The 27,798-nt window shown below is 39.5% G+C and overlaps 3 protein-coding genes across 6 annotated transcripts in view; all 3 read left to right on the top strand.

The window, feature by feature from the left end:
- LOC122657787 (acyl-CoA-binding domain-containing protein 6) overlaps positions 1 to 27,798 on the top strand; it is a 44,071-nt gene that overhangs the window by 9,070 nt on the left and 7,203 nt on the right. Inside the window, exons 2-13 of one of the 3 annotated variants that reach the window (XM_043852581.1) lie at positions 10,993 to 11,008; positions 12,369 to 12,371; positions 21,886 to 21,945; positions 22,842 to 22,920; positions 22,992 to 23,144; positions 23,255 to 23,332; positions 23,847 to 23,951; positions 24,228 to 24,294; positions 24,469 to 24,530; positions 25,196 to 25,335; positions 25,593 to 25,719; positions 25,860 to 25,974. In XM_043852581.1, the coding sequence (XP_043708516.1) occupies positions 21,908 to 21,945; positions 22,842 to 22,920; positions 22,992 to 23,144; positions 23,255 to 23,332; positions 23,847 to 23,951; positions 24,228 to 24,294; positions 24,469 to 24,530; positions 25,196 to 25,335; positions 25,593 to 25,719; positions 25,860 to 25,974 (964 nt within the window). In that variant the 5' untranslated portion in view covers positions 10,993 to 11,008; positions 12,369 to 12,371; positions 21,886 to 21,907. Of the gene's footprint in view, positions 1 to 10,992; positions 11,009 to 12,368; positions 12,372 to 21,656; positions 21,704 to 21,881; positions 21,946 to 22,841; positions 22,921 to 22,991; positions 23,145 to 23,254; positions 23,333 to 23,846; positions 23,952 to 24,227; positions 24,295 to 24,468; positions 24,531 to 25,195; positions 25,336 to 25,592; positions 25,720 to 25,859; positions 25,975 to 27,798 lie in introns of those variants that run through there. The other 2 variants (XM_043852582.1, XM_043852580.1) reach the window with 2 other exon arrangements.
- Positions 1,785 to 2,140, top strand: LOC122657791 (monothiol glutaredoxin-S2-like). The gene has a single exon (XM_043852587.1). The coding sequence runs from the start codon at positions 1,814 to 1,816 to the stop codon at positions 2,120 to 2,122; it is 309 nt and encodes a 102-aa protein (XP_043708522.1). The 5' UTR covers positions 1,785 to 1,813; the 3' UTR covers positions 2,123 to 2,140.
- On the top strand, positions 7,858 to 8,414 carry LOC122657789 (monothiol glutaredoxin-S2-like). 2 transcript variants are annotated; one of them, XM_043852584.1, is made up of 2 exons: positions 7,858 to 7,915; positions 7,998 to 8,414. In XM_043852584.1, exon 2 carries the CDS (start codon positions 8,031 to 8,033, stop codon positions 8,337 to 8,339), a length of 309 nt encoding a protein of 102 aa, XP_043708519.1. In that variant the 5' UTR covers positions 7,858 to 7,915; positions 7,998 to 8,030; the 3' UTR covers positions 8,340 to 8,414. The 2 variants fall into 2 exon arrangements, with proteins under 2 accessions (XP_043708519.1, XP_043708520.1); XM_043852585.1 differs by having other exon boundaries at positions 8,002 to 8,414.

The following is a 27,798-nucleotide window of genomic DNA, read 5'->3' on the forward strand; positions in this document are numbered from 1 at the left end:
GTTATTATTATTATTATTTGCTTAAAATTGATATGTTTTGTATTTTAAAATACATTAGGGAAAATGGATCCTCATCCATGGTGGGATTGTATTTCAACAGGTGGTAAAATTGTGTTTCAGAGAGGTCTCGGACTGTGCCAGTATTGATGAGGTGAAGGCTAAATCAGTTCAAGACCTGATCCTGGTTAGAAAGCTGTGAGTTGCTATCTCCAAATCGCCAGCAAAAAATATAGTGGAGGTGAGGTGGAGGCAACCACCGCCAGGGTGGTGGAAGTTAAACATCAATGGTTCCTCATTAGGAAATCCAAGGTCTACAAGAGTTGGTGGGATTTTTCGGAACCACTTTGGCACTCCTATTAGATGTTTTGCATCATTTCAAGGGGTGGGAACTAATTTCATGGTAGAGATTGCGACCTTCTTGGTAGGCACTAAGGAAGCTCGGGAGTTATGTATTAATAAGCTTTGGGTTGAAAGCGATTCTGCAACCATGGTCACCGCTATCCTCAGCCGCAAAATCCCCTGGTGTTTTTTGCAGACTTGGTGGTCGATCTCTCCTTACCTAGATTCTATTCAGTGGAGAATCACCCACAAATGCATCTTGCATTGATTTTCTTGTCCGTAAATTTATTAATTGCCATCAAGGTCCTATGCACATAAACTTTAGGGAAAAGTCTATACACACTTCTGGTGTATACAACTCTCTGATACTCTCTCTCTCCTCTTTGACAGGTGAACTTCTTGTATACAAACCGTATGACACCCCCTTCTGTGCTCTTATAATTGGCTTGATAAACCAACAGTGTGTAGATCCCTTGCCCAATAGGTTCATACTAGACCGAGTCAAGGAATAGTGCCATCGAGTGGCTCACCATCATCGGACCACATGAATGTTGACATAATCAATCTCTCTCTAAAAGCATGCACATGTTTTTCATAAGCTGTTATTTCTCACTCCAAGCTTCCACTTCTCATTTCTTTTTCTTCCATTTGGGGTTTCTCTTTCTTCAATTTGGATGCAAATCTTATTGTTAGTACCAATTGGATAAAACCCAATCCTCTCATGTCTTCCACCTCAGCAGATGCTCCCAAGATAGGCATAAGGAGTAGCTGAAAACCCCTTTCCAAACAAAGGGACAAAAAGATTTCCCTTCATTCATGGAGAAGGTCGGAAATGCCCTTCACTATTATTACACGCATCTAAGTGCATTTAAAAAGCGGGTCTTCATCCTCTCAAGTGCGGTGCACTGTTCAGTACACCACACTCTTAAGAATCCAACGTACACAGTGCACCACACTTGAGAGGATAAATTTCCATTTAAAGCAATTGGTGAAGGAATTCCTCCTTTCTCTCCATGGGTTAAAGAAATAAAATATGGAGGGTGAATTTGTCATTTAATAGAAATGTAGGGTCAGTCACATAAACCACATTAATCACATTCTACAAATCCACAGATACTGATTTGCTAAATTTGCAACTTGTGATTCCTTTCTTTCACCAAAAAAGATATATAAGAGTCATTATCAAAGTAATGATATGCTCTAAGCTTTTAATACAAGAATCCATCGAATCATTTTTTTAAAAACATTCTTTCCTTTATGGGCAATGGAGGGTGGAGAAGGACAAAGAAAAAAAAATTTCTAAAATTTCTAAAAAGCAAAGTGAAATGTTTCCCGTTTAATCAATAAAGAAGCAATATGCCCTGATCACCTTGTATAAATAGGTATCAATTGGAGCTAAGGTTCCTCACAGCTAGTTTTCAAGCTCCTTGAATCACTTCTATCTCATTTTTCTTTCTTTCTTGAGCTTGTGATAATGGAGAGACTGTCGATGTTGTCCAAACAAAACCCAGTGGTGATCTTCAGCAAGAGCTCTTGTTGCATGAGCCACACTCTCAAGACTCTCATATGCAACTATGGGGCCAACCCTTTGGTCTACGAGCTTGATGAGGAGCCAAAAGGAAGGGAATTGGAAAACGCACTCATGAGGCTAGGCTGTAACCCAGTTGTTCCAGTTGTGTTCATAGGCGGGCAATTGGTTGGCGGAGCGAATGAGGTCATGGAGCGGCAGATGAATGGTACCCTTAGAAATATGCTCATCCAAGCAAATGCGATATGGGTTTAATACTCAATTACGCACCTCTAATACCATGTTAAAAAATAAATTTTAAACCCCGGTTTTTTTTACTTAGGTAATATAGTATGGATCTAGTATTTACCTTCCATATATCCTTAATTAGAGCCTCTTTTAGCAACTACTTTTGCATGTAACCTCTTTTTATGTAACTTATAATAAAGTTGAGCTTTTCATAATATAATACTTCATTAGACTATCTTCTTATTGTGGGGGAAGAGATGTGGAAAAAAACATTCTCACCTGTGTGAATCAAACAAACAACCAGAAACGAAACAAACAACCACAAACTAAACCAACATAAGATTTATCGTGGAAAACCTTTTAATGTGAAGAGAAATACCACAGGGTAACTCCGAGAATAATCTCACTAAAACAAATAATGGATTACAATGATTTACCTCTCAAGTTTGGAATAAATGTTTTCTGCCTCGCCATTCTACTTTTGGATGGAAATTGCATGATAGGAAAATTTCTACGTACTGATGACTTGGTGCAGCGTAAAGGTGTGTCTGTTCCTTCTAGATGCAGCTTGTGTTACAAAGTGGTTAAGTCCTTCACTCATCTTTTCTTGGAGTGTGATTTCTCAGTTGCGATCTGGAAATTTTTCTAGAATATTTTTGGTTTCGCTTGGCATCCTCACCCCTCTATTCTTGAACTAAGTTAATGGTGGAAGCGAAAGTCTAGGGAAATGTTTAAAAGATGTTTGGCTCTCAGGCTTCACCCTTATCCCTCATTTGGTTTGGTCGGAAAGGAACCTTAGAAGGTTTGAGGGGAGAAATAGAGATTTGAGATGGATCTGTAGAAGTTTGGTGAGAGATCTTCCATTCATTTCGTCAAAGTTTAAGAACTCAGTTTCATTTGTCGTGGACCTTCTATGTTCTAGTCTAGCTTCTAAAGATTTCAGTTATCTCCAAAATTAACCAGGATTTCTCTTGGAAGTTTTCTGGCGCTCCCCTTCTCAGCCCTAGTTTAAGTTGAACGTGGATGGATGTTCTTTGGGAACCACAGGAAAATCAGGCACCGAAGGTATCTTTCGTGACTCTCAAGCCGAAGTCCACACTTAAGATCCACTACAAGATTGAAAAAGAAATAACAAACACTTGAAGAGATTACAAGGTTACCTCACACTTTAACAAAAATACTACCGAATCACCTTTAAAAGCAAGCAAAAACTTCTCCCAGATCTTAGAGAACCCAACCGAATAAAGCAAACTGCAATTTCGGTTACCCGACTAAACAAGAGCACAAGATATAGATTAAACGGCCTCAAGATGACCCAAAACGAGAGTAAACATCCACAAGTTAGAATTCTTTTTTCAAACCTTGCACTTTTTCTCTCTTTAGAGAAAACCCACTAATTGTCTGTCTTCCTTTTCTTAGAAGAAAACCTCACTACACCCTTCACAAAGTGTCTCTTTGAATTCTACAACCCAGTAAAGAAAGTAAGGGATGCCAAACATTTTGACTTCACATGGATTTGGACCCAACTTAGCCTAAGCACCCATATAAAACTCCACATGGGGTTGGACCAACATAGTCCAACATAAGGCTGAAACAAGGTCGGATTGGGCTAGGCTTTCTAAAACCCTAGCCCAACCCTGAGTCCCCTTAGCTGGGCCCAGGACCGACCCCACCTTGACTCAGGGCCTAAAAAATCCAACCTTGGCCCGTCCTTAGGGTCGGGCCGGGCTGACCCTGATTGGCCTTGATCATGGGGAGGGGGAAGGGAGGGGGAAGGGAGATGCATGGATTGGACTGGGCTAAGGAGAAAATTATCAATTTTACGTAAAATAACACTATAATAAAATGTATTACATCATTTATTATCTACATATATAATATATAATATATAAAAATGTGGGTGACATTTAAAGTCTATAATATATATCATATCAATATATCTTTTATAGTATAGCTTAAAACATAGTCGAGTCGAGTCAAGCCGAACCGGACAAGGCTAGGCTCAGCCCGAAGCCTCAACTCTGGCTGACCCAACCTTGACTCAGGGGTAGAAATTTCCAGCCCTGACCCACCCTCAGGGCCAAGCTATCTCAGCTCAGGCCCTGTTCGAGCTCAGAGTAGCCCATGACAGATTCGAGATGACAGGACCAAACTTACACCCTTACTCCAACACCCAACACTTATATCTTAGATCATATTTGAACAATGATGTTTGAAACTGTTAAAGTTTAAATTTGGAATAGGATCCTTCAAATCGTGGTGCTTTTATGTCTTACATTTCGTCCTTTAATTAGCCTTAAAAGGATTCTCAGCCCCATAAGAATATTAATATAATTGAACTTATATGCCCAAGTTTTATAAAGGGTTAAATATATATATTATATAATGAAAAGGTTAGTAGTGTCTCCTTGAGAATATTTGTATAAGTTCTGGTCATAAAGTAGAATATATAAAAAGTTGAATAGCACAACCCTTGGCCTTCTTCTTCCTCTTCCTCTTCCTTTTCTCTTTCTCTGTGTGCGAGTGAAAGTGATTGAGAAACCGTGGGAGGAAGGAATAAGACTAGAGAGTTGATAATTTGTACTATAGATCAGATCATATGTACTTACTTGGCCAAATATCTTAATATATGATGCCAAGATTCGAGCACGCATATAGATATAATAATAGAGATATCTCAGTGGTTTCGACAGGTTTCGATTGAGTTCTTGATCCATAACACCACTACATATTGATATAATAATAGAAATGATGGATTTTCCTTCTCCCCACTCTCATCATCTTCCACTATGTGCATATATAGATCTATTTCAATATTACATCACTAGACAAAACGCATACATTAATCATAAAGAGACATAGATAGATAATAGAGAATAGAGATTAGAGAGATCGATATTTCTTGTCGGATATTAAAGCTAGGATTCTTTACAAGCTTAAAGAGGTTAGAGCTGTTCCATGTGCCAAATTTCAAACAAGTGTCTCAGGCATGGAATATTTTGGATCCATGAATGGAAATTGGGATGGGGCCAGGGCCTTATTTAAGAGGTTGTTTGAGCTATAGATATCATCTTTAATGATTCGACCCAATTGGGTTGGGCCTTTTGATTTTTTTTTCAATATATGAATAAAGGGAAAAAGAACGTTAATCGGTTGCGTGGTTATCGTGTCTAGACACAATAGCCCGAGAAAAGATTGCTCCGCCCCTAGTGAAATAAAAAATCCCATTCAAATCAATGTTTTTTTGTGCGCACTCTTATTGACCCTTACGCTGATCCAAGGGCTACACGATCGGTTTCCTTGCCTATAAATAAATAAATATATAGTCATAAGAGTATTATTTTTCCAAACATCACAAGACCTCTATCCTATCACTTGGTTATATGATGCATCCATTCTGATCGTTGGATAGTGTGACTTTAGCAAGATCACTAGAGTTGCCTTAGATCAATTCCCCCATCAAGTATTTGGGCCTTCCTTTCTCCTCCTCCTCCAAGCTGAGGGCCCACCATTGTACCACTATGCTTGATGCTATGAGAAAGAAACTTCAATTCTGGAAAGTCAACCTATTTTTATATGAGGAGAAGGAAGGTAAATCATCCACTGTTGGTATGGTGGAAGAGTCTTTGAGTGATGATGGAGATATCCTTCTTACTACATCATCAGGTATGGATACTTCAGATTGGATTTTAGATAATGGTTATTCATTTCATATGTATTCAGTCAATGATCAATTTGCTGCATATCATGCATGTGAGAGTGGTACTATCAAAATGGCAAATACTACGGAAAGCAAGGTTGTTAGGATTGGGACTGTATGGATTTGCATGTTTGATGGGTTGTGCAAACTTTGACTAGGGTGAAGCATGTGTCGGATCTAAGTAAAAACTTGATTTCATTGGGAACATTGGATTCTAGAGGTTTCAGATGCTCATCGAAATATGGAGTTCTCAAGGTTTCAAGAGGAGTCATGATTGTGATGTAGGGACGGATGATTGGCAATTTGTACAAGCTTGCAGGAAGTGTTGAAACAGGTAGAGCTCTTGTTAAAACTCAAGCAAGAGGTACCGGTGGAGGACAAAGATTGCAGGTGGTTCAAGCAATAAGCAAGTGCAGTCCTAGAAAGAAGTGGGTGTCTTTCGCTTCGGATTTGATGAGTGGCGAAGATCTCTTGTAGCGGACCGCAGTAATAAGAGAGGTAGGGCCAAATTACATCATGCGGCAGTAGTGAGTTGTACGAGACACCCTAGGTGGAAGTGTGGGTCATGTCGATTTGGGCGTGGGAGAAAGGCAAAGACAGAGGCGGAATTTGTAGAGTCGACATCAACACCGGTCTTCTTCAGGGTGGCTTGCAGAACCCAAGCCAAGGTGGAGATTCTTGGGGTTGGGTGTGTCTTGTATTTTGCGGGTCCACATAATTGTAATTGATCTGTATTTGTAATTGGGACGGGTTTTGGGTCAATTACATGTACAGGGGTAGAATTGCAATTGTGTGGGGATTAGGGTTTTGGATTTCCTTATACATTGTCTCTGTGTGAAAAACCCTAATCACAAGCAAAGGGGAATACTTTGTTAGGTGAAGAGTGGTGTAGAGGTTTTTCGGGAAATAATGAAAATCTTTGATTCTCTTGGATGGACGTAGGCAATCTTGCCGAACCACGATAAATTCCTTGCATTATGTATGGTTGTTTGCTTTGATTCTTCCTTGTGGTCATGCATGCGTCCCTAACAAAAACCTGGACTAGTGAGTCAATGAATGATCAACAAATATGGGATTGTACCGATACTGAGATTAGGGGCAAGTTTGGGTGTGATATTCCAGTTGTTCCAGATTCCTGTAGAAATCGCCTCATTATACCTAGTTGGAGCATTCCAATCTCCGACATTGAAGATGCCTTTGAGATAATCAATCTCTCTACCAAAGCATGCACATGTTTTTTCATAAGCTGTTATTTCTCATTCCAAGGTTCCACTTCTCATTTCTTTTTCTTCCTTTTAGGGTTTCTCTTTCTTCAATTGGATCTAAATCTTATTGTTAGTACCAATTAGATAAAATCCAATCCTCTCCTCATTTGGCCGAAAGGCCTTCTGTTGACCAAAAAAAAATCCTATCCTCATGTCTAGCTTCCACCTCAGCAGATGCTCCCAAGATAGGTATAAGGAGTAGCTGAAAATCACCTTCCAACCAGAAACTTAATTAAAATGCCGGAAAATTTTTCCTTCATTCGTGGAGGTCAAAAATGCCCTTCACATTATTACACAAGTTTAAGGGCATTTAAAGCAATTGGTGAAGGAATTCTTCCTTTCTCTCTCCATGCCTTCAAGGAAATAAAATATGGAGGGTAAATTTGTCATTTAATAGAAATATACGGTCAATCATATAAACCATGTTAGTCATATTCTACAAATCCACAGAAACTGATTTGCTAAATTTGCAACTTGTGATTCCTTTTAATCGAAAAAGGAAAAAAAAAAAAACTTGTGATTCTTTTCTTTCACCAAAGAAAGATATTTAAGAGTCATTGTCAAAGTAATGATATGATCAAAGGCTCAAAGCCTCTAATACAAGAATCCAGCAAAATATTTTTTTTAAAACATTCTTTCCTTTATGGGCAATGGAGGGTGGAGAAGGACAAAGAAAAAGAAATTTCTTAAATTTCTAAAAAGTAAAGTGAAATATTTCCCATTTAAGCAATAAAGAAGCGACATACCCTAACCACCTTGTATAAATAGGTATCAATTGGAGCTAAGGTTCCTCACAGCTAGTTTTCAAGCTCCTTAATCACTTCTCTTCCTTTTGCACACTTGCTTCTTAGTTCAGTCTTGCATTGCTAAATACTCCTCTCCTTGGTAATTCTTACTTCTCCCCCCATAAAAAATCTGATTTTAGGTCTTCTATCTCATTGTTCTTTCTTTCTTTCTTGAGTTTGTGAAAATGGAGAAAGTGTCGATGTTGTCCAAACAAAAGCCAGTGGTGATCTTCAGCAAGAGCTCTTGTTGCATGAGCCACACTCTCAAGACTCTCATCTGCAACTACGGGGCCAACCCTTTGATCTACGAGCTTGATGAGGACCCAAAAGGACGGGAATTAGAAAACTCACTCATGAGGCTAGGGTGTAACCCAGTCGTTCCAGTTGTTTTCATAGGCGGACAATTGATTGGGGGAGCGAATGAAGTCATGGAGCGTCAGATGAATGGTACTCTCAAAAATATGCTCATCCAAGCAAATGCAATATGGGTTTAATACTCAATTACGTGGCTTTAATACCATGTTAAAAAATAAAATTTAAATACCAATTTTTACTTTGGTAGTATAATATAGATCATGTATTATTCCTCCCATGTATAAAGTTCATGTACCTTTATAGAGTCTTTTTTAACAGCTAGTTTTGCATGTAATAACCTCCTTTTATGTAACTTATAATAAAGTTGAGCTTTTCATAATATAATACTCATTCATATTACAGTATTACGGCTATCTTCTTATTATTGATACCATTCAATTTGCTAAGTGGTAATTGTTTGACAATGGGAATGAATGATTTGGAAAGGTTTCTACCATGGGCAAGCTCTCGTGTTTATCTCAAAAATTGTTTGGAACGCAAGAAATTGATAAAAATAAAATTTATAATAAGACAAAAGTAATGTCTTTCTCACTTTTCCTTTTTTGAAAAGATTTTTCTTCTTTTCTTACATTCCAAACATAACGTTGGGGTGAAAATCAAATTCATCATTAGTAATGTTTTTTGGCTTAGGGTTTTTTTGGTATCATCTTTTCATTTTGTTTATGATCTATTTTTAAAAAATATATATCATTAATAAAAAAGAATCTTTGTAAAAAATGGAAAACTGTTTGATAACTATTAAATATAATAAAGTATAGAATGAGGAATCGTTTGAAAAGTAATTATGCATAAACAATTTTTAGTGGTTAATGAAGAAATTCTCCCATCACCCATCTTCTTTTCCAAATCAACATAAAAACGTAAGAGGATAAACTAATAAAACAAAATGAAAATTGACATCAACAGTTGCAAGGAGAGTAAGCATGCACCATGCATGGAGGGTACCCTCAGATTTTTCCAAGCATGGATCTTATGATTTTTGGAGTTTTTTCATTTATTTTAAATATAAACAAGTTTCAAAAATGGTACAACACGCATAAAAAAAATTAAAAAAAAAATTTATCAGAAAAATGAAAATGAAAAATGATACTAAAAACACCCTTAGCTCACAATTGGGGCCCTCAGTCCATCAAGTTAGTTTTAGAGACAGGTTAACCACCTGTGACCTTCCCAATTCAAGTTTTTTTTTTTGATAAGCAAAAGCCAAATATATTAAAATCCAGGGGGTGGGGGGGGGGAAGGAGTTTGTAAAGATGTTTAGGGGTATGACAATATTTAAAAGTTAGAGCAGTAAAGTTCTTGTAGTCAAGGTTTATTTAGTTCACGAAATCGGTGTTGGTATCGATTGTTGCCGATACAGATACCGATATCAATATGGATTAGTTGTATCAAATTGATTCTAGTAAAGAACTCATTTTTTAATGAAAAAAAAAAAGAAGACAGTTTTTACCTTGGTAAATGTACTATTTAACCCTTCACCCCCCCCCCCCCAAAAAAAAAAATTGTAATATAGAATCTCCCCCCCCCCCCCAACCACACAAAGAAAAAAAAAAGAAATAGAGAAAATTTCACGGACACCCCCTCTAAGTATTCAATATGTCACGTAATTGTCAAACTTGGTCGAAATGGCAACCTTCCCCCTGATGTTAAGCAAAGTTACCACCCAAAGTTAAAATGTCGATTTTTTACCCTCTTAGTAATTTAAATAAATATTACTTAGATTCCATCATCTTCCCAAATCGAACTTCCTCAACACCACCACTGTCTCTTCGATCGCCACTGATTTCACATAGTACAGAAGCCCATAAACATGAAAGTACGGCACGGTGAGTAGTAATACTGCCGGCAACGCTCTCCGCCACCACTGATTTCACTCTATCCGAATGGACTTATTCGAGCACAAAGGTGAGAAAGGGCTTACTGTAAAAGATTATACTGCACCCAAAAATGGCACAAATTTGCAGTAAAAGGTATACTTTTTCCCCCAATTTTATAAGGGATCCCAAACACATTATCTAGAATTTTCCATACCACCAACCTAATTACCTAGGAAAAAGTAATGTCTCTGCAGAGAATGTATCAGATGCCATTTCCGTTCCAAGTAGCAATCGAAGCATTACAACAATAATATGATAATAAGTTATTTTGCTTCAAGTCAGATCCACCATGAACCCTCTACATTACATCATAATAGCCTACATTTCCAACAATTATTTAAGGGCAAATTTCACGGACACCCCCTCTAAGTATTCAATATGTCACGGACTTACTAAACTTGGTCAAAATGGCAACCTTCCCCCTGATGTTAAACACAGTTAGTACCCAAAGGTGAAATATCCAATTTACCCCTTAGTTATTTAAATAAAAAAAAAAACTGTCCTTATTTGTTTAAATACCCAACCTTTGCTCAGATTTTATCCATTTCCTTCTCTGTCTCCGACACCCCTCCCCCTCCTCTGCTCAGACTCCCCCTCTCCCTTCCGGCCTTCCCCGACTTCTCAATCTGTCCTTCATCATTTTCCTAAATTAGAAGCCCACCCGATGGACATGTACCATCATAGAATCTGATCTTAAAACCCTACGGATGCTCTGTTGTAGAGTAGTTTTATGATCTGAATCGATTCACAATTGAGGGGATCCATCCATCAACTCAGGGCAGGGTTTTGGGGTATCAAAGGGGTACCCAAAAGGGGCACTCGACCAGGGTATAGGGCAGCTCTGATCCTCAGAACTGGTTCTACTCAAATTCTCATAAAACCTGCTATTTTTGGTTTCAGGTTTGATGTGTGTTAAATTAATTTGAATCCAGCCATCAGATTTGGAATAAACTGTTGGATTTAAAATATTTAATATATATTTTATTTTTCTTTAAGTTTCAAAAGATTTTGATTGTTTTGTTATGGTGTGGGACCCATGTGATCAAGGAATAATAGTTGAATTTCAAAGGTTGTAACATCCTATGGGTATCCTAAAGTCTATTCATGGTCACTATTATGAGTGGGAAGGTGGGTCAAGGATATTGAATTGGATTAATTTCTCAATTCATGGCCATAGGCATGTCTTTCCCTTTATGGGGTTTTAAGGCCTTTTATGGTCTTTAGTGGGGAATGAATGGATTTTAAGGCCTTTCATGATCCATAGTGGGAAAATGGCCATGAATTAGGAATTGATTTCTAATTCATGTCCATAAACTTCATTCTCCAACTAAATTGGTCATAAGTGGGTGGTTATTCTTGGAAATTCCAAGGGAGTGTAAGGATTGATTTTGGGCCTATATAAACCCAACCAAATGCATTGCAAAATACACATCTTGATACATATCCATGTCCATACTTTGCAGTCACAAAAAGTCTTATTTCTCTTTCCCTCTTTTCTTCTAAGTGTGTTAGAGGTTTGTTGTGTTGAAGCTCTTGGCTCCTTCAAGGGACTAGAAGAACTGTTTCATCTTCTAGTTGGAGGTTGTTTTATCTTGGGGTAGTGGTGCAGAACAATCCTTGGCAGTAGGAGACATCAATTACCTTAAAGGCAGCACCACAAGTGTGACTCAACCTCAAGCTTGCTCAAGTTGTTGCGGGTGTGACTCTACATCAAACTCAAGTTTTGCTCTTCTCATTTCAGCCAAAGGTCAAGCCTAGTTTCTACTGCTTCTATTGTATTACAATTTGTGTTGTTTTCAAATTGTTTGTAAGAAATTGTAATACAATCACCCAACATAAACTTTGGTGTAATATAGGGTTATCCAAGAGTGCTACTCAACTCAAGTTTTGTGCTGATCCGATTCTCAGATTTGTTTCTATTTAAAATCTCGTAAGTTCTGACTTTGTGATTTTCTGATCTGAAGTTTGGTTGATTAATCTCAATCCTACCATTGGATTAGATCCATATTTTGAGCATAGGTTAAGCAATCAAGGAGTGAAACTTGATCTGAGTTTCGGGCAGATCTAACCTACTGAATTGATTTGATTTCAATTCTTCTATTTGCTGATCGAAAAGCTTTTTACTTGCCTGAAATTGACGATCCTCTCCCGCTTGGGTCTGCTGGGTCATAGTGGAGGTTCCTCCCGAGAACCCGTTAGGATTAAGAGTGTAGAAGATCACATCCCCAGAAGTGATGTCGAGAGACTGGAGAGACTCCTCAAAGTTTGCAGCAGGTGGAGGAGGGAGGGTACGTGATGGTCGCCTCCCTCTGAGTTGCAGGTCTCCAACAATGAAGATAATGGTTTGTATTTGGGGTTTTACCCTTAAGGGTATTATGGTAAGTTCAACCTATGGTAAGGGTAATTTCGCCTTTATTTTTTGGGTAAATGGGGGGTTTTACCCTTAAAAGGTATTATGGTAAGTTTATCCCTTCTACGGGTAATTTGGCCATTACGAAAAAACTAACAGCAACTTAACCGCAAAAGCCTAACAAAGTGTACTAAGTTGAAATATAATCATAAAATAAGGGTAGTCTGTGATATTTTTTTCAAGTTTGGTAAGTCTGTGACATATTGAATACTTACAGGGGGTGTCCGTGAAATTTTCCCATTATTTAATGAAACAGAATTTCAGTGATCGGAATCAAGGTCCGCCAAGAGAGTAGCACTGCCGATGAGCAGTAGCACTGTCGGCGACGCTTCTGTACTTTGTGAAATCAGTGGCAGTCGGAGAGACAGTGGTGGTGATGAGGAAGTTCGATTTGAGGAAGATGAGGAGGGCGGTTGAGAAGTTTAAGATCACACATATGGCGGTTGCACCACCCGTACCGGTTGCTATGGTTAGAGACAAAGTTGTGAAGAAGGGCTGTAATATGAGCGAAGAAGATGAAGAGAATGATTTGTATTTGGGATTCTAACCTTAAGGGTATTATGGGAAGTTCACATGTGGTAAGGGTAATTTCATCATTATAAAAGAGTTAACAACAACTTAACTAACGGAGTGGACTAAGTTGAAATATAATCATAAAATAAGGGCAGTCTGTGATATTTTTTCAAAGTTTGGGGTATCTGTGACATATTGAATTCTTAGAGGAGGTGTCCGTGAAATTTGCCCAAAGAAATATGATGTAACCTATAACCTATATAGTTGGGATCGGTCTCTGTCCATTCTGATTTGATTTCAAGTCGAATTTTTCCAAAATTGGTCAAACTCAGTTGGAATTGGCCGGACTCGTCTTAGCTCGTCTCCATTCAATAGGGTTTAATCAAAATCGGTCCCAATTACCGAGTTGACTCGACTGATTCAGCCGATCCAAGTTGTAAAACCATGTCTAATGAAAAGAGTTTGCCTTTTGAATTACATTGAAGCCTCTTCTACCAACTGTTGGATAAAAAACTCTCCCTTTGGATTAGTCATGGATCACAGTACACACACCCACGACGAATGCATACACGCACCCTTAGGTAGGTCCAAATATCGACCCTGAACCCACTCGCCGCACCTAAACAAATAGCCAAATATGGCATATCATTGTTTAGAACCCTATTGTTATTTGGGTATGAAGAGGGTATCAGGGAACAATGAGAGAATGATACAGGAAAACCTTTTTTTCCCAAAAGAATTCTTTTGTTTTTATTGAAATAAAAGATGAGACTTTAAGTGCCTGCTTGATAACCTTACGAGTGTTTCTGTTCTGGTTATGTGCTGAGAAACAACAGAACAGTTTTTCCATTTTCTGTGCTGAGAAACCGTTTTTGACCCGCTTGGTAAACCTGTTCTGGAGTGGGTTCTGGCTCCGGTGGCGCTTGGGGAAGTGGTTCAGCCGTTGGCTCGGAATCTGGACCACAAGCCAATCTTCCTCCCGGCAAAAGCTAATGAAGGGAAGAAGTAGGACTCATGGTTCAGTTCACCGCTTCATCTCCACGACGGAACCATCGTCAGATTCGCAGGGTTGATTGCTCCTTCACTAAATAGAAGTACTCGTGCATCTCTGAGTTTAAACAGATAGATGATGACGATGATGGATTCAGCCTTAGCAATTGGATTCCGCTTTACCGGCGGTGGCTCTTGCTCCTCCGTCACTATAGCAAGTTCGTCCATTCTTATATAATTCTCTCTCTTTCCCTCTTCTCGCTCATCAAATTCATCTTTTTTTCTGCCACTTCCTGTCTTCTCTAATGCATTTTGAACTCCATTTTCTGATACTATTACTTATCCGAAAACAATAGCAGATTATCGCCCCTTTTGGAGCTCCGACGGTTCTACAGGAGTCCACGGTGCCTTCCGTCATTTGCCTCACTCCATCAGCCTCGACGTACCGACAATTCTACCGGAGAGGCAACAGAGAGAGAGAGAAAGAGAACAAGCTTACCTTGTGCGCCATTGTTGAGGGCTTTGAGAGGTGGAGGCGAGAAGTCTTTCATAGGGTTTTTCACTTAATTTTATCAGGCACACTTTTCCAATTTTGAGCCCAGAAATGATAGAACATGTTGGACATGTTCTGTCAAAACTCTTCCATAGCTCATAAATTTTGATTTATCCACCCAAGAACATATTCTACGAAACACTATTTATCAAGCACTTTTTAGGTGTTTTTCTGTTTCTCATAATGGAAAAACACCAAAAACTATTTCTAGTAAGGTTATCAAGCGGACTCTAAGTGGCCCTTCATGCTTAGTGAAAGAGGAATCATTTACCATAACCATCGGTGCAGTTGGATTAAAGTAAAGAGGGGTAATTTTGACTTCATAAATAGAGGTGAATGTGTAATAATGACACAAGACTCCAATCATGGTTCCATATCCTTTTTTTAGGTAGTAAATCATGGATTCATATCATTAGTATAGAAAAAAATTATTCCTTCTCCATTGGTGTAATTTAGATAGCATTTCAAAGAGGAAGTAGGGTGTTTGCTTCTACCACACATCAAGAAGGATATACTTGGTATATTTGATTTCTAACCCGATTAGTTACACAAGTATAATAAGACAAAAAAAAAAATTTCTTCTAAATTTCTAAGAGAAATGGATTGGGTATCTATATGAGAATTCAATTTCCAATTTGTTGGAATAATATCTGAATTTGACTTTAAAAAGTTGCAATAGAGGACGGTTCACCCACCATCCTAGGGTTCACAAACCCCTTCTAGGATTTTAATATCTTCCAAAATATCCTCTTGATATCCTCTGTTATTGTTGAAGCTCGATCTTAGCCCAAAAAGTGTTGTGGTGCATCTTTAGCGGCTATTTCGCCTTCAAATCGGGCCAGAATGGCCAAATAGTGCATACAAGGGTGGGTCTTCGATGAGCTCTACAACACTTGTATGCACTTTAATTTTGGCCATTCTGGCGCATTTCAAAGGCAAAACAGCCCGACGAAGAATCACCACAATTTTTTCTGGACTGAGGTCAGGCTTCACCAATAACACTAATGATGATTAGGTCCCTAGCTTTGGGTGAATACATGTAACTCACCATCAAAGCAGCCACTTCAAAAACCAAAAAGATTAGAAGATCCTAATCTAAATGCAATGTTGCCATTCGAGGTTCGTCGTCGCCGGAGAAGAAGAACAAAAGCTAGAATTGGACTTCGGACAAACTTTCGATGCTTCACAGAGAGGTATGCCCATATTCTCTCCCTTTAGTTTCCTTCAACATCATCACATTGCACATTCCGAAAATCTTTTGATTTTCTATGCTTTTCTAGTTCTCTTGACATTAATCTCTTCTACAATATCATAAGCGTTTTTGGCTAAAGATCAGCAACGTATATATTATAATATAAATGAAAAGGTTACAAAATCATCCAAGAAGATTGTAGAAGAAAACATTCACAGTGACTTTCCCTTCAACTTCATGAGAAAAAGAGGGTCTGTCCAGGAAACCAACCACCCAAAACCTGATTAGAATCTGTAATATGGCCGGCCCAATGCTTCCCATGCGACCACCTGGGCTATAAAATTTGGGACTGTGGTCCAGGTGCATGACTCTTTAAGAGTTGCTGCTTTTTTGGCTAGCGCATCTGCTACAGTATTTACTTCTCGGAAATAGTGAGTTATGCGCCACTAAATGGAGTCTAGATAGTTAGCAATCGCCCACCAATGTTGCAGACAGTACCAGGGTAACTTGGCTCAAAGAATGGAGGAGACCACTGTTACAAAATCACATTCCACCCATAAACAGCTAATCTGAAGTTCCTTAGCTTCCTTAATTCCCTCAAAGAAGGCTACCAATTCCGCTTTAAAATTCGTTCCCACTCCTTGGTAGGTAGCAAAACTTCTGATTGGGGTGCCTAGATGATTTCGAAAGATCCCCCTTGCTCCTGAGGATCCCGGATTTCCCAAGGAGGATCCATCGATGTTTAGCTTTAACCAGCCTGATGGAGGTTGCCTCCACCATACCTCCTTTATTGAATGTGTCGGCAGTCTAGATATCGTAACATGGAACCTTCTGGCCAATATTAGATCATGGACTAATTTCACATGGATGCCTTTGATGCGGGAGCAATCCGAAACCTCTCTTAGGCAACGCTTCACAACTTGCATCGGCGTTCCTTTGAGATTGTCATATCTTCTCCTGTTGCCTCCAACCAGATTTGTTGACACCCAATGATTAGAAGCACCCCCCATACACTATTTAAGGGGACTATCTTGTATTTCCTCCGCCACCAGGAGAAGAGAAGCTTCATAGAAGGGAACTCGTTCCAACATTCATTAAAATAATAGAGTATTTCTCTCCATATATGACCCTAGAAGGGACATTCTATGAAGATGTGTGAACTTGACTCACAGTCCGCATGGCACAGATCACATCTGGAAACTAGGGGAACAGCTCTACGTCGCATATTCTCGTCGGTTGGGAGTGCCCCATGCATTAGTCGCCATCCAAATAAGGAGCTGCGAGGGTGTAACTCACGTTGCCAGATCGCCCAGCACCACCCTAGTGGGGCTGCCTTCAGCCTCAGTTCTTCCCATGTAGACTTCATCGAAAACATCCCTGAGTTTGCATGAGCCCAAACCCGAGTATCCTCCCTTGCTGATGCCGTGATACCAAGGCCCTGAATCTATGTGAAGATTCCTTGAAGTGCAATAGTCGAGACATGAGGGAAAGCCCATTTATCTTCTTCTAAAAAGTCTAAGACTTTGGCAACCAGATTGTGTGGGATCTCGTTAGGTTTTAAAAGGTCCTCAACACTCTGTTCACCTACCCATTTATCATACCAGAACCGTATAGAGGTTCCATCACCTACCACCCATTGTTTGGCAGATTGTACAAATCCCAATACCCTTCTAAGACCTGGTAGCACTGACGATGCTCCCACCGATCTCCTTAGACTTCCATCCTTCTTCATGAACCTCCCTCGCAAAAAGATTGTGAAATTTGTGTTTGTCATTTTGAGTGACTATGCCAGCTTCGTAAGCAGCGCCATGTTTAACTCCCACAGACAACGGATTCCAAGACCCCCTTCTTTCTTAGGCTTGCAAAGACGATCCCAACGAACCGTGATGGTCTTGGATATATCTGCTTCCCCTGTCCATATGAAGTTGCGAATCCATCTTTCCATTATGCTAATTGCTGATGCCGGCCACAGGTAGACCAAGAAGTTATGTATTGGAATATTACACATCACTGATCTTACTAACTCTACTTGGCCCGCCATGGATAGAAGGTGCCCTTTCCAGGACGATAGCCTTTTTTTGAAGTTATCAATCATAGGCATGAATATATCTCTTTTCCTCTTGCCTTGCATCAGTTTCACTCCCAAGTACCTGGTAGGAAGCTTGCAAATTGGGATTTGGAGAACCGAGGCGAGACGTTGTTTCTGAGTCGCTGAAATACGCCCCAAGAATACCTTGCTCTTGGCGAGGTTAACCACTTGGCCTAAGTAAGCTCCATATTCTTCTAAGAATTGCTTAATCTGCTTCACAGTTCTCACGTCCGCCTTCATAAAAATAAAGAAATCATCAACATATAGAAGATGGGAGGGAGTAGATACCTGATGGGGACCTGGAAGCGCTTCTATCCTTCCTCTATTACGCAGGTCACTTATGGCTTGGAATAAAACTTCTTTGGCCAAGATAAATAAGAGAGGGGAGAGAGGATCTCCCTGTCTGAGCCCCCTTTCAACTCCAAAAAAACCTACTGGTCCTCCATTTATTAAAACTGAAATCCTTATAGAAAGCAATATTTGTTGAACCCATGAAATCCACAATTGAGAGAAGCCAAACGCGCCAAGAACATCAAACAAGAAACCCCATTCCAGAGTGTCAAAAGCCTTCTGAATGTCCAGCTTCATTCCCAATCCACCTCCCCTGCATTTCAGCGTCATGACATTGGTTAACTCAGATGCCACACTAATACTTTCAAAGATAACCTTCCCCTTTTGGAAAGCACCCTGCTCTGGAGAGACTAGCTTGTGTAATATCGAAGATAGTCGTGTCGCCATGATCTTCGGGATTAGCTTAAAGAAGAAGTTACCTAAACAGATTGGCCGAAACTGCCCCACTTTATTTGCATTCTCCACCTTGGGGACCAGGTTTAGAAAATTACAGTTTATCCCGTTCATTACCACACCTTCCTTGAAGAAGTTTTGGGTCCCCCTCCAAACATCCATACCTACTACATCCCCGCATGTTCTAAAGAAGGTGCCTGGATACCCATCTAGGCCTGGCGCATTGGAGGGGTCTAAATCAAAGACCGCTGCTTTTATCTCCTCTTGAGAAGGAATCTTTGCAAGCATCTCATTGTCTGCATGTGTAACTATAGACGAAATTACTGAAAGCAAGTTCTATCCTTCCTCTATTGCGCAGGTCACTTATGCCTTGGCATAAAACTTCTTCGGCCAAGATAAACAAGAGAGGGGAGAGAGGATCTCCCTGTCTGAGCCCCCTTTCAACTCCAAAAAAACCTATTGGTCCTCCATTTATTAAAACTGAAATCCTTGTAGAAAGCAATATCTGTTGAACCCATGAAATCCACAATTGAGAGAAGCCAAACGCGCCAAGAACATCAAACAAGAAACCCCATTCCAAAGTGTCAAAAGCCTTCTGAATGTCCAGCTTCATTCCCAATCCACCTCCCTTGCATTTCAGGGTCATGACATTGGTTAACTCAGATGCCACACTAATACTTTCAAAGATAACTTTCCCCTTCTGGAAAGCACCCTGCTCTGGAGAGACTAGCTTGTGTAATATCGAAGATAGCCGTGCCGCCATGATCTTTGGGATTAGCTTAAAGAAGAAGTTACCTAAACAGATTGGCCGGAACTGCCCCACTTTATTTGCATTCTCCACCTTTGGGACTAGGTTTAGAAAATTATAGTTTATACCCTTTATTACCACACCTTCCCTAAAGAAGTTTTGGGTCCCCCTGCAAACATCCATACCTACTCCATCCCAGCATGTTCTGAAGAAGGTGCCTGGATACCCATCTAGGCATGGCGCACTGGAGGGGTCTAAATCAAAGACTGTCGCTTTTATCTCCTCTTGAGAAGGGATCTTTGCAAGCATCTCATTGTCCGCATGTGTAACTATAGACAAAATTACTAAAAGCAAGTTCGCAGCCTTGGTGGACTCCCCTCTCTTGAAAAATGTTTCCAAATGCGAAGCCATATAAACTCCAATGGCACTGGCTTTAGATAGGACCTCCCCATCATCCTTTTTTAATTCCCGAATCGAATTTCTTACTGCTCTGATCCTGGTGGACATGTGAAAGTATTTGGTACACCTGTCACCTTGCTTTATCCACTTGTCCCTGGCCTTTTCACTCCATAACTTCTCCTGCAGCAGAATGGCCTGATCATAGTTTCTTTTAGCATGTAGCTCGCTTTCAAATAGCTCTTCAGAGAACCCTTCATGATATCATAAGTTAAGGCCTCTATAACTGAAAAGAATCATTATATCACTCTCACAATGCAACCATGTACTGCCGTTGCAGATTTTGTAGCTCCTCCTTAGGCAGGTGTTGGTGTGAGAAGTGAGGATGGAGACAAAAAGATTGGACATGTTGGTGGCTCATGACATGGAGAAGGTAAAGGCAGGGGTGGGAGTAAGGGGAGTGAGAGAGGGACAAGAAAGGGAAAGCCGAAGGGAGAGGGAGATGTAGAGGGCAATGGTAGTGGGAGTGGAGAGGGGGGGGGGGGGGGGGAGAAGCGGCAATTGGAAGGGGGAGGGATTTGGTTCAGTAATCTGTTGAAGGTGATTTTATAAGAAGTATCCCTCTACTCCTACTCAACAAATGTATTGATAAGGGTAAAAAAGTTATAGTAAAGCGAAATGCTTCATAAGGTATAGTGACCCCAAAAAAATGTCAAAATTTTGGATGTTATTTGACAGTTGAAATGGTAGGAAGAGTTTTTTTTTTTTGGGGGTGCAAAGATCTAATCATTTTCTTGATTCAAAAAAGGGGATACAATGTCCAAGATCTCCCTTGGAAAGGAGGAAACCAAAAAAACAGCTCCCCAAGCAAGAAAGGGCCCATTTAGATACCTTATGGGCTAACACATTCCCATCGCGACTGACATGGGCAAAACTACAAAAGGAGAATGTAGATTTTAGGATGCAAATATCCTGCACAATACAGGAGATAGAAGAAGGATGAGGAGTGTTAGAAGGGGGCAAATACTCGATAAAGGGAGAGACAATCCGATGATAAAGAAATCAAGCTAACTCCAAGCCTGCGAGTAGACACAAGAGTCAAACGGATTGTCAATGCCTCACCAACCAATGCTTGCTCCAAGGCAAAATGCTCAGTAGCAATCTAACACAGCTTCCCACCAGGATAAAAAACAATGCAACCAACTCCAAGAATCGTAGGATTTTTGCATGCAGCTGCATCCACAAAAAGGGAGAAAACTCCCACCGGCCAGGTGAGGGTAACTGAACCCAAAGTCCCAGAAGCAATAGACTAGGGGGGTGAGGGAAGAAATAAGGCCTCCTCGATATCTTTTATCAACAGAAGTATTCAATGCACTGGGGTAGGTATCCGATCAGTTATGCTTTAAAATCTGATCAGATCAGTAATTAATGAAGGGAAACCGTATCTCATATCTCATCGATCAAACGGTCACAATTGCCTCATCATTTTTTCCAATAAGTAAGACTAGGGCGGGGACTGTGTTCGTCAAAGCGGGAAGGATTAAAGTTTTAAAGAGTGTGAAGGATAAATAAATAATAAACTAATCGAATAAGACAAACAAAGCCAACGTACTTATGCTATCCTGCGCACCCTCTGCTACCCCCTCTCTCATATTACTGCGACTGCAACCACTAGTACAGTCCCCACAGCTCAGAGAGAGACAACAACAAGAGACAGCTTCTCGGCTTCTCCCAAACTAGAAAAAAAAATAGAAAAGCAAATTTCAATGATAAACTCCCTCAAAGTAATAGCAACTCCTAACCCTCGTTATCCCTTCTCTTCACCACTAAATTTCATTCGCATTCTTGAATCTCGATTGAATCGAAAGCTTTGCATCGTTTTCTGATGGTTATTTCACTTTTTTTAAGTCAGATTCTTCTCTGAATAGTGAAATCTTTGATACTGTACTGTTATTCTTGATTTCCTGTTAAAGGTAAAGCGTAGAAAGTTTGTTAAAGTTCTCCTTTTCATTACGAACTTCTCTATTAATTTTTCCTCTTTTTCTTTTTTTGGTGAGGCAATGCTTTGTTTCATAGATTTCCTGTTTTAATAATGTAGCTTCTTTTTTTCTTGACTGTTATGAAGCCGAACTGATATAGTTTTACTGTTGAAGCTCGGGAATCGGGAAGACAAAAATGTTTGGATTTTCTCGAAGGCGGATGAAGCTTGGAAGGTTAGATTTTTTTCTCTTTGATAAAGTGAAAAAAAGGTGTTAGCAAAATCATAGTCAATTTGTAAGGAAATAGTTCTTCATTATTTTCTGGAAATGTTTAAGCAGCAAGGAATGCAGGGCTTAGCTTACTTCAGTTGATATATATAATCTTCTCATATGGCTGGTTCTGATTTTGTTGGTAGAGATTAAATTCAGAAACATTTTCAGTGTAGATGGAAGGCTAGCACTATCCCACATTTTAGTTGAATAGGTTAGATAATAGGCTTGTGTTCCCCAAGATTTCTGCCAAATGCTGGGGAGTTTACTAGGGCAATCCTGATTCCTGAAGAGAGTATCGGTGAAGATTGAGATGGGAGGCTAATCAACTGTTCTGTGATAGCAAATAGAAACTAAATAAACTTCTTTAAGTAATTAAGCAGATATTAGAGGAATATATGAAAGAAGGGGAATGCAAGGGGAGTGAGCTGATTGACACTATTAACCAGCTTCTGCTTGACCACTTGGCGAAGGTTGGAAGTTGGTGATCCATTTCATCATCTGTTCAATTTGCCCGGGCCGGGGTCAGCATAGAATGAAGGCGAGTCAGTTGACTTCGATTAGACCAGACCGACCTAGAGAGGAATGTGCCCATGAGGGCACCACCAGATGTTGTAGATGAACCTACTACAGAAGAAGTGGAGTATATCTCAAAATAAAGTTCAGTAATCATCCCAAAATAAAAGGGAAGATTTCCAATTCATGCTAAATGGATGGCCTGTATGCTGCTTTTCTTAATCTTGAAGCAATTATAGTGCTCTTCGACTACATTGAGTAATATTTCTATTTCATTCATACGAAATGAAAAAAGTTATTAGTGTGATGACCTTTTCTTTTTACTCGTTAATATCATTCTTCAGGTTGAAAGTCCAGCTTGCCGATTCTGCTCAGGGGACTAGAAGTCCTATAAGACATGCTAAACGACTCAGCCATTCCAATGTAATCCTTATTACCTAATTGTGGATCGTTCTTTTGAGTAAGTACACACATTGAACTTTGGTGTTTGACAGGGAGAAAACATTGCACCTGCTAGCAGTCATTCTGATGAAATAAACTGCCAATCTTCATCTGCTGAGCTTGACATAAAAAACAGTACATATGGGAACTCTGAGAAGTGGATGGTGTTGTCAACAGCTGGTGACAAGCCCACACCTCGCTTCAATGTGATTAAATATTCTTACTTCTTAATTTTTGTGATTCATACATTACTTCAACAAGCTTGGGTATACATTGTTCTGATGAGATCCAAACTTTTATTTGACCCCCCAAATAGCATGCTGCAGCCGTAATTGGGAACAAAATGGTGGTGGTTGGTGGTGAATCTGGTCATGGATTGTTGGAAGATGTGCAGGTAAAACATGCTAGGTTTTTCATCTTCAATCTAAATTCTGGGTCATTGATAATAATTAGGAATTGCATACTAGTTAACATTCACCTCATTACTCAAAAAAAAATAAAAAAACTTTCACCTCATTTTCCTTTATATAGGTTTTATAGGCCACATAAACTCTGTGTAACAAGGACTCATATTTGTCTATTTCTAGCCTTGTACGCGGGTGCCTTAGATTTTTTCTCTTTTTAAGGAGGTGGGATGAGGAGAATGAGAGGGAGGGAGCTTGCCTCCAGAAGGAAAACATATTGTATGCAGTGGCATGAGGAAGGAACATACTTATAGTTGAACCTAGGTGTTTGCCTAGAGGAAGAACCTATTTATTATATGCACATACAGGAAGATCTGAGCGTCGAGTCTTAAAGGTTGTTTTGTTGAACACCTTGTAGCTGTGTATGGCACCCATCACCCAAACAAATGTCAATGTCCTTGTGTACTTGAACCTGCTGGTAACATGTTTCAGATTTCTGTTTAGGTGCTTGATTTTGATAAATATACCTGGACTACGGCTTCATCAAAGATTTATTTGTCACCAACTAGTTTGCCGCTGAAGATTCCTGCATGCAAAGGTCATAGTCTGGTATAAATCTTGTGGCTCCCCAATACCATTTCCTTGTATCATGTTCTTTCGTATTTCTTCTTTCAGTGATCGCTATTTCGGTGTATTGCATGCTGAACTATCATGTTTTCTATGACATCAGTTTGATTGCATCATACCTATTCTTGGCTGAACAATGCTTTTTATATGATTATTGAGTTATTCCCTGTGGTTGTATGGTTGGTTATCTTGTGTCATTTGAGTGCGGTGGCATGATTTTTGATGATGAACACATTTTCTTCTTTTTTCTTTAACTAGGTTTCTTGGGGGAAAAAGGTACTCCTGGTTGGAGGGAAAACTGACCCAGCGAGTGAAAGAATTTCAGGTTGTTTTCCTTTATTTTTTTCCTCCCTATTTATTATTATTATTATTTTTTTGTGGGGAAGAGGGGGAGAAAGGGGTCAGGTTGGCCCTTTTATTGGCCAGACACTTATTGGCTGCCATTGTTGTTCTTTTATTTGAATATAATTTATCTTAGTTTTCTTTCCTGCTTTTGTAGTGTGGGCATTTGATACAGAAACAGAGTGCTGGTCAATAATGGAAGCTAAAGGTGATGGCCCGGTACGTCGTCATCTTTAAACTTAGAAATCAGAACTTCTAAACAATGAGCATTTGTTCTGTGTGTTAATAAATGACTTTTTATTTGTCTGTTCCCTTGCTGTAAACTATTGGGGGTTATCAATCAAAGCAATTGATTAACTAACTGGTCTCTTTAAAGGAAAATCCACATTTATGCTTTTCAATCACACATAGTTGTTGAATCAGGCTTGTGTTTTCTCAGTATTGTCTTTTTGATTGAGATATTGTTTATTGGATGCCTCATGCCTGCACCCCTTGTCTCTCTCTCTCTCTCTCTGTCCTTCCTATAAAATGACCTCCATGTCCCCATACATTGAACCAAAAGGGGGCACTGATTAGGTCTCGCAGGAGTCGGAGCCACGCTCCGGGACAGAAAACACTTTCCCTTGCTATCCTTTTAAATTTATACAGGTGCCTCAGAAACATAATTTAAGTACTTTAACTACATTTATGCAATTGATTTATATTTAAGTATCTAACCATATGTATGAAATTGATTTATTATGATGCAACTCCCAGTTTGCATTCTTCGTTCTGATCTTTTCTAGTGACATCACTTCATAGAGTTGCAGTGATTGCATATCTGAACTTAGGATATCTATTGCATGGTCGTGAAGCACTGATTTTGAAGACTAACATTATTGCAGGTTGCTCGCAGTGGCCACTCTGTGGTTAGAGCTGGCTCTGTTTTGATCCTCTTTGGAGGTGAAGATGCCAAAAGGAGGAAGCTAAATGATCTTCATATGTTTGATCTGAAGTCTCTGATGTGGCTCCCTCTCCACTGCACGTGAGTATCCTCACCTTTCAGTATATGGACTGTGGCACTTGATCTCTGACAATTCATTCTACTGAAAACCTCTACCATATTTTCCGAATGCATAGATCCACAGTGGTACAAAAAATTCTGAATCTTTCATCCTTGTTTATTTCACTGAATCTATTTATTTATTTTTCTTCTCTTTCAATCCTTTAGACAATTGAGTGGCTATGAACACCAGTTATGTTCCATTCAATTACAATGGCACTGTTTATATGTATATGCAGGGGAGCAGGACCGTCTCAAAGATCCAACCATGTGGCAGCTCTTTACGATGATAGAGTTCTCCTAATTTTCGGAGGATCATCGAAGTCAAAGAGTCTGAATGACTTATACTCGCTTGATTTTGAAACAGTTAGCAATTAAAAACTTATTTTTTCTTATGTATTCCATAAATCAAATTTATGTGTGTGATGCGTATCTGTTTCGTTATTAATGCAAGATTGCATCTTGGTAAGTCACAGGTTTCTGATTTATGGAATTTTCTTTGTCAGATGATATGGTCAAGAATTAAAGTTCGAGGTTTCCATCCATCACCAAGGGCTGGTTGCTGTGGAGTTTTAAGTGGAACTAAATGGTATATAGCTGGGGGTGGAAGCAGGAAAAAACGTATGCATCAATAATCCAAAAAAAAAAAAAAAAAGTAAATAAAAATGCTCTGCAAGATTAATTTTTTGCTTTCACCACAATGATCTGGCTATTTACTTCTGCAAACTTTATGTTGCCCAAATGTTCTACCTTTCCACCTAGAGTCTGGATCCTCTCCAACGCACCAGTGAGTGCAGTGAAGATCGGACAGCTGGAGTGTCCGGCACACACCCCATGGACAGCTCCAGCCGTCTGATCCTCACTGCACTCACTGGTGCGCTGGAGAGGATTTTTACACTGCCACCTAGCCCACTTATTGCACTAATTCAATAAATTTTATTGCTGCTGCTTGTTTGACGCCCTCAGAGTTCCAACTTTTGAGTAATTATTATTAGGCTGCGCTCGTGAATGGTGGTTAAGGCCTTTAGGTTTGTTGAAGTTGGAGTGATAAAGACCCTTTTGTTTGTTGATTATTTAAGATTCAGCATATCAGAACTGTTGGGAATCCAGGGTATCGGGATTAGCGCCAGGCGCTAATCCCAATAGCTTTAGGGCCTCTTTGTCTTTTCTTTTCCTGTTTTGTCCTTTACCCTATTATTATTTATTAAATAGAAGTGGGAAGACAAACCTAACGGTTGTAACTCCCCAAGGATTGCAGCCACATTATTCTTCTTCTCTCTTCTTCTTTTTCCTTTTCTTTTATTCTTTACATGGTATCAGAGCAAGGTTCCTAGGGGTTACTACACTTTCATCTTTGGATCTTGTTCACTTTTCTCAGTCTTCAATCAAGAGTTTGCGATTTCTCCAGAATCACTGGTTTGCAGTTTCTCAAGGTTTCAACTTGAAGGGGTGCAGCACCCTATGCTGCTATTTGGGTGCTTTTAGAGACTAGTTCATGATCAAACGAAAGAACTAGGTCTCTCTTTTGGTGGTTGATTAAGCAATTTTTGGTGAAAAATTTCTGGGGACATTTTTTTGGGTTCAATGGCTGATACAAAGGCTGTGGTGACTGAGGTTGTGTCTTCTTCCTCTCATTGGATCACAGAATAGAAATTGGAAGGAGTTAATAATTTTCAGCAATAGAGGAAGATTGTTTGCTTGGTGTTAACTGGCCGTGACCAACAAAGTCACTTGACATAGGCCAAACCTGATGATGATGATGATACATCATGGGACACCATGGATGCATGTATTTTGGGGCAGACGTTGAATTGTATGGACAATCATATTGTTGATTTGGTCACCCATATTGATACCGTGAAGGAATTATGGGATTACCTGAATATGCTATATTCAAGACAAAATAATCTCTCCTGTATTTATGAGTTGTCACAAGAGTTCTATCGGGCATGTAGAAAGGGTCGTCCTTTGGCCCAAAATTTTGCTGATTTAAGAGGATGTATGAAGAGCTGAATTCTCGACTTCCTATTTAGTTCCAAAATTTTGCTGATTTTAAGTTGATTGCCACCTTGTTCGAGAGAAGCTGTAGCAAGGGCTTATTTCTCCATAGCATGTTCGCACAGAAGAACAACTTGCAGATGTGTTTACGAAATCTCTAGGGAGTGGGAGGATTGATTATATTTGTAACAAGCTAGGCATAATTAAAATCTATGCTCCCGCTTGAGGGGGAATATTAGGAATTTAGGTTATCGAGATTAGCGCCTGATGCTAATCCTGATATGCCTTAGGGTCTGTCTTTTCTTTTCCTATTTTGTCCTTTACCCTATTATTATTTATTGAATAGAAGTGGGGAGTCAAACCTAATGGTTGCAACTCCCCAAGGATTGCAGCCACATTATTCTTCTCTCTTTTTCTATCTTCGTCTTTTTCCTTTTCTTTTATTCT

Source organism: Telopea speciosissima, chromosome 4 (assembly GCF_018873765.1).
Source record: "Telopea speciosissima isolate NSW1024214 ecotype Mountain lineage chromosome 4, Tspe_v1, whole genome shotgun sequence".
Taxonomy (NCBI): domain Eukaryota; kingdom Viridiplantae; phylum Streptophyta; class Magnoliopsida; order Proteales; family Proteaceae; genus Telopea; species Telopea speciosissima.

Bases quoted from the DNA above. Each gene is read 5' to 3' on its own strand.
- LOC122657791 (XM_043852587.1), top strand. From the start codon at position 1,814: ATGGAGAGACTGTCGATGTTGTCCAAACAAAACCCAGTGGTGATCTTC.
- LOC122657789 (XM_043852584.1), top strand. From the start codon at position 8,031: ATGGAGAAAGTGTCGATGTTGTCCAAACAAAAGCCAGTGGTGATCTTC.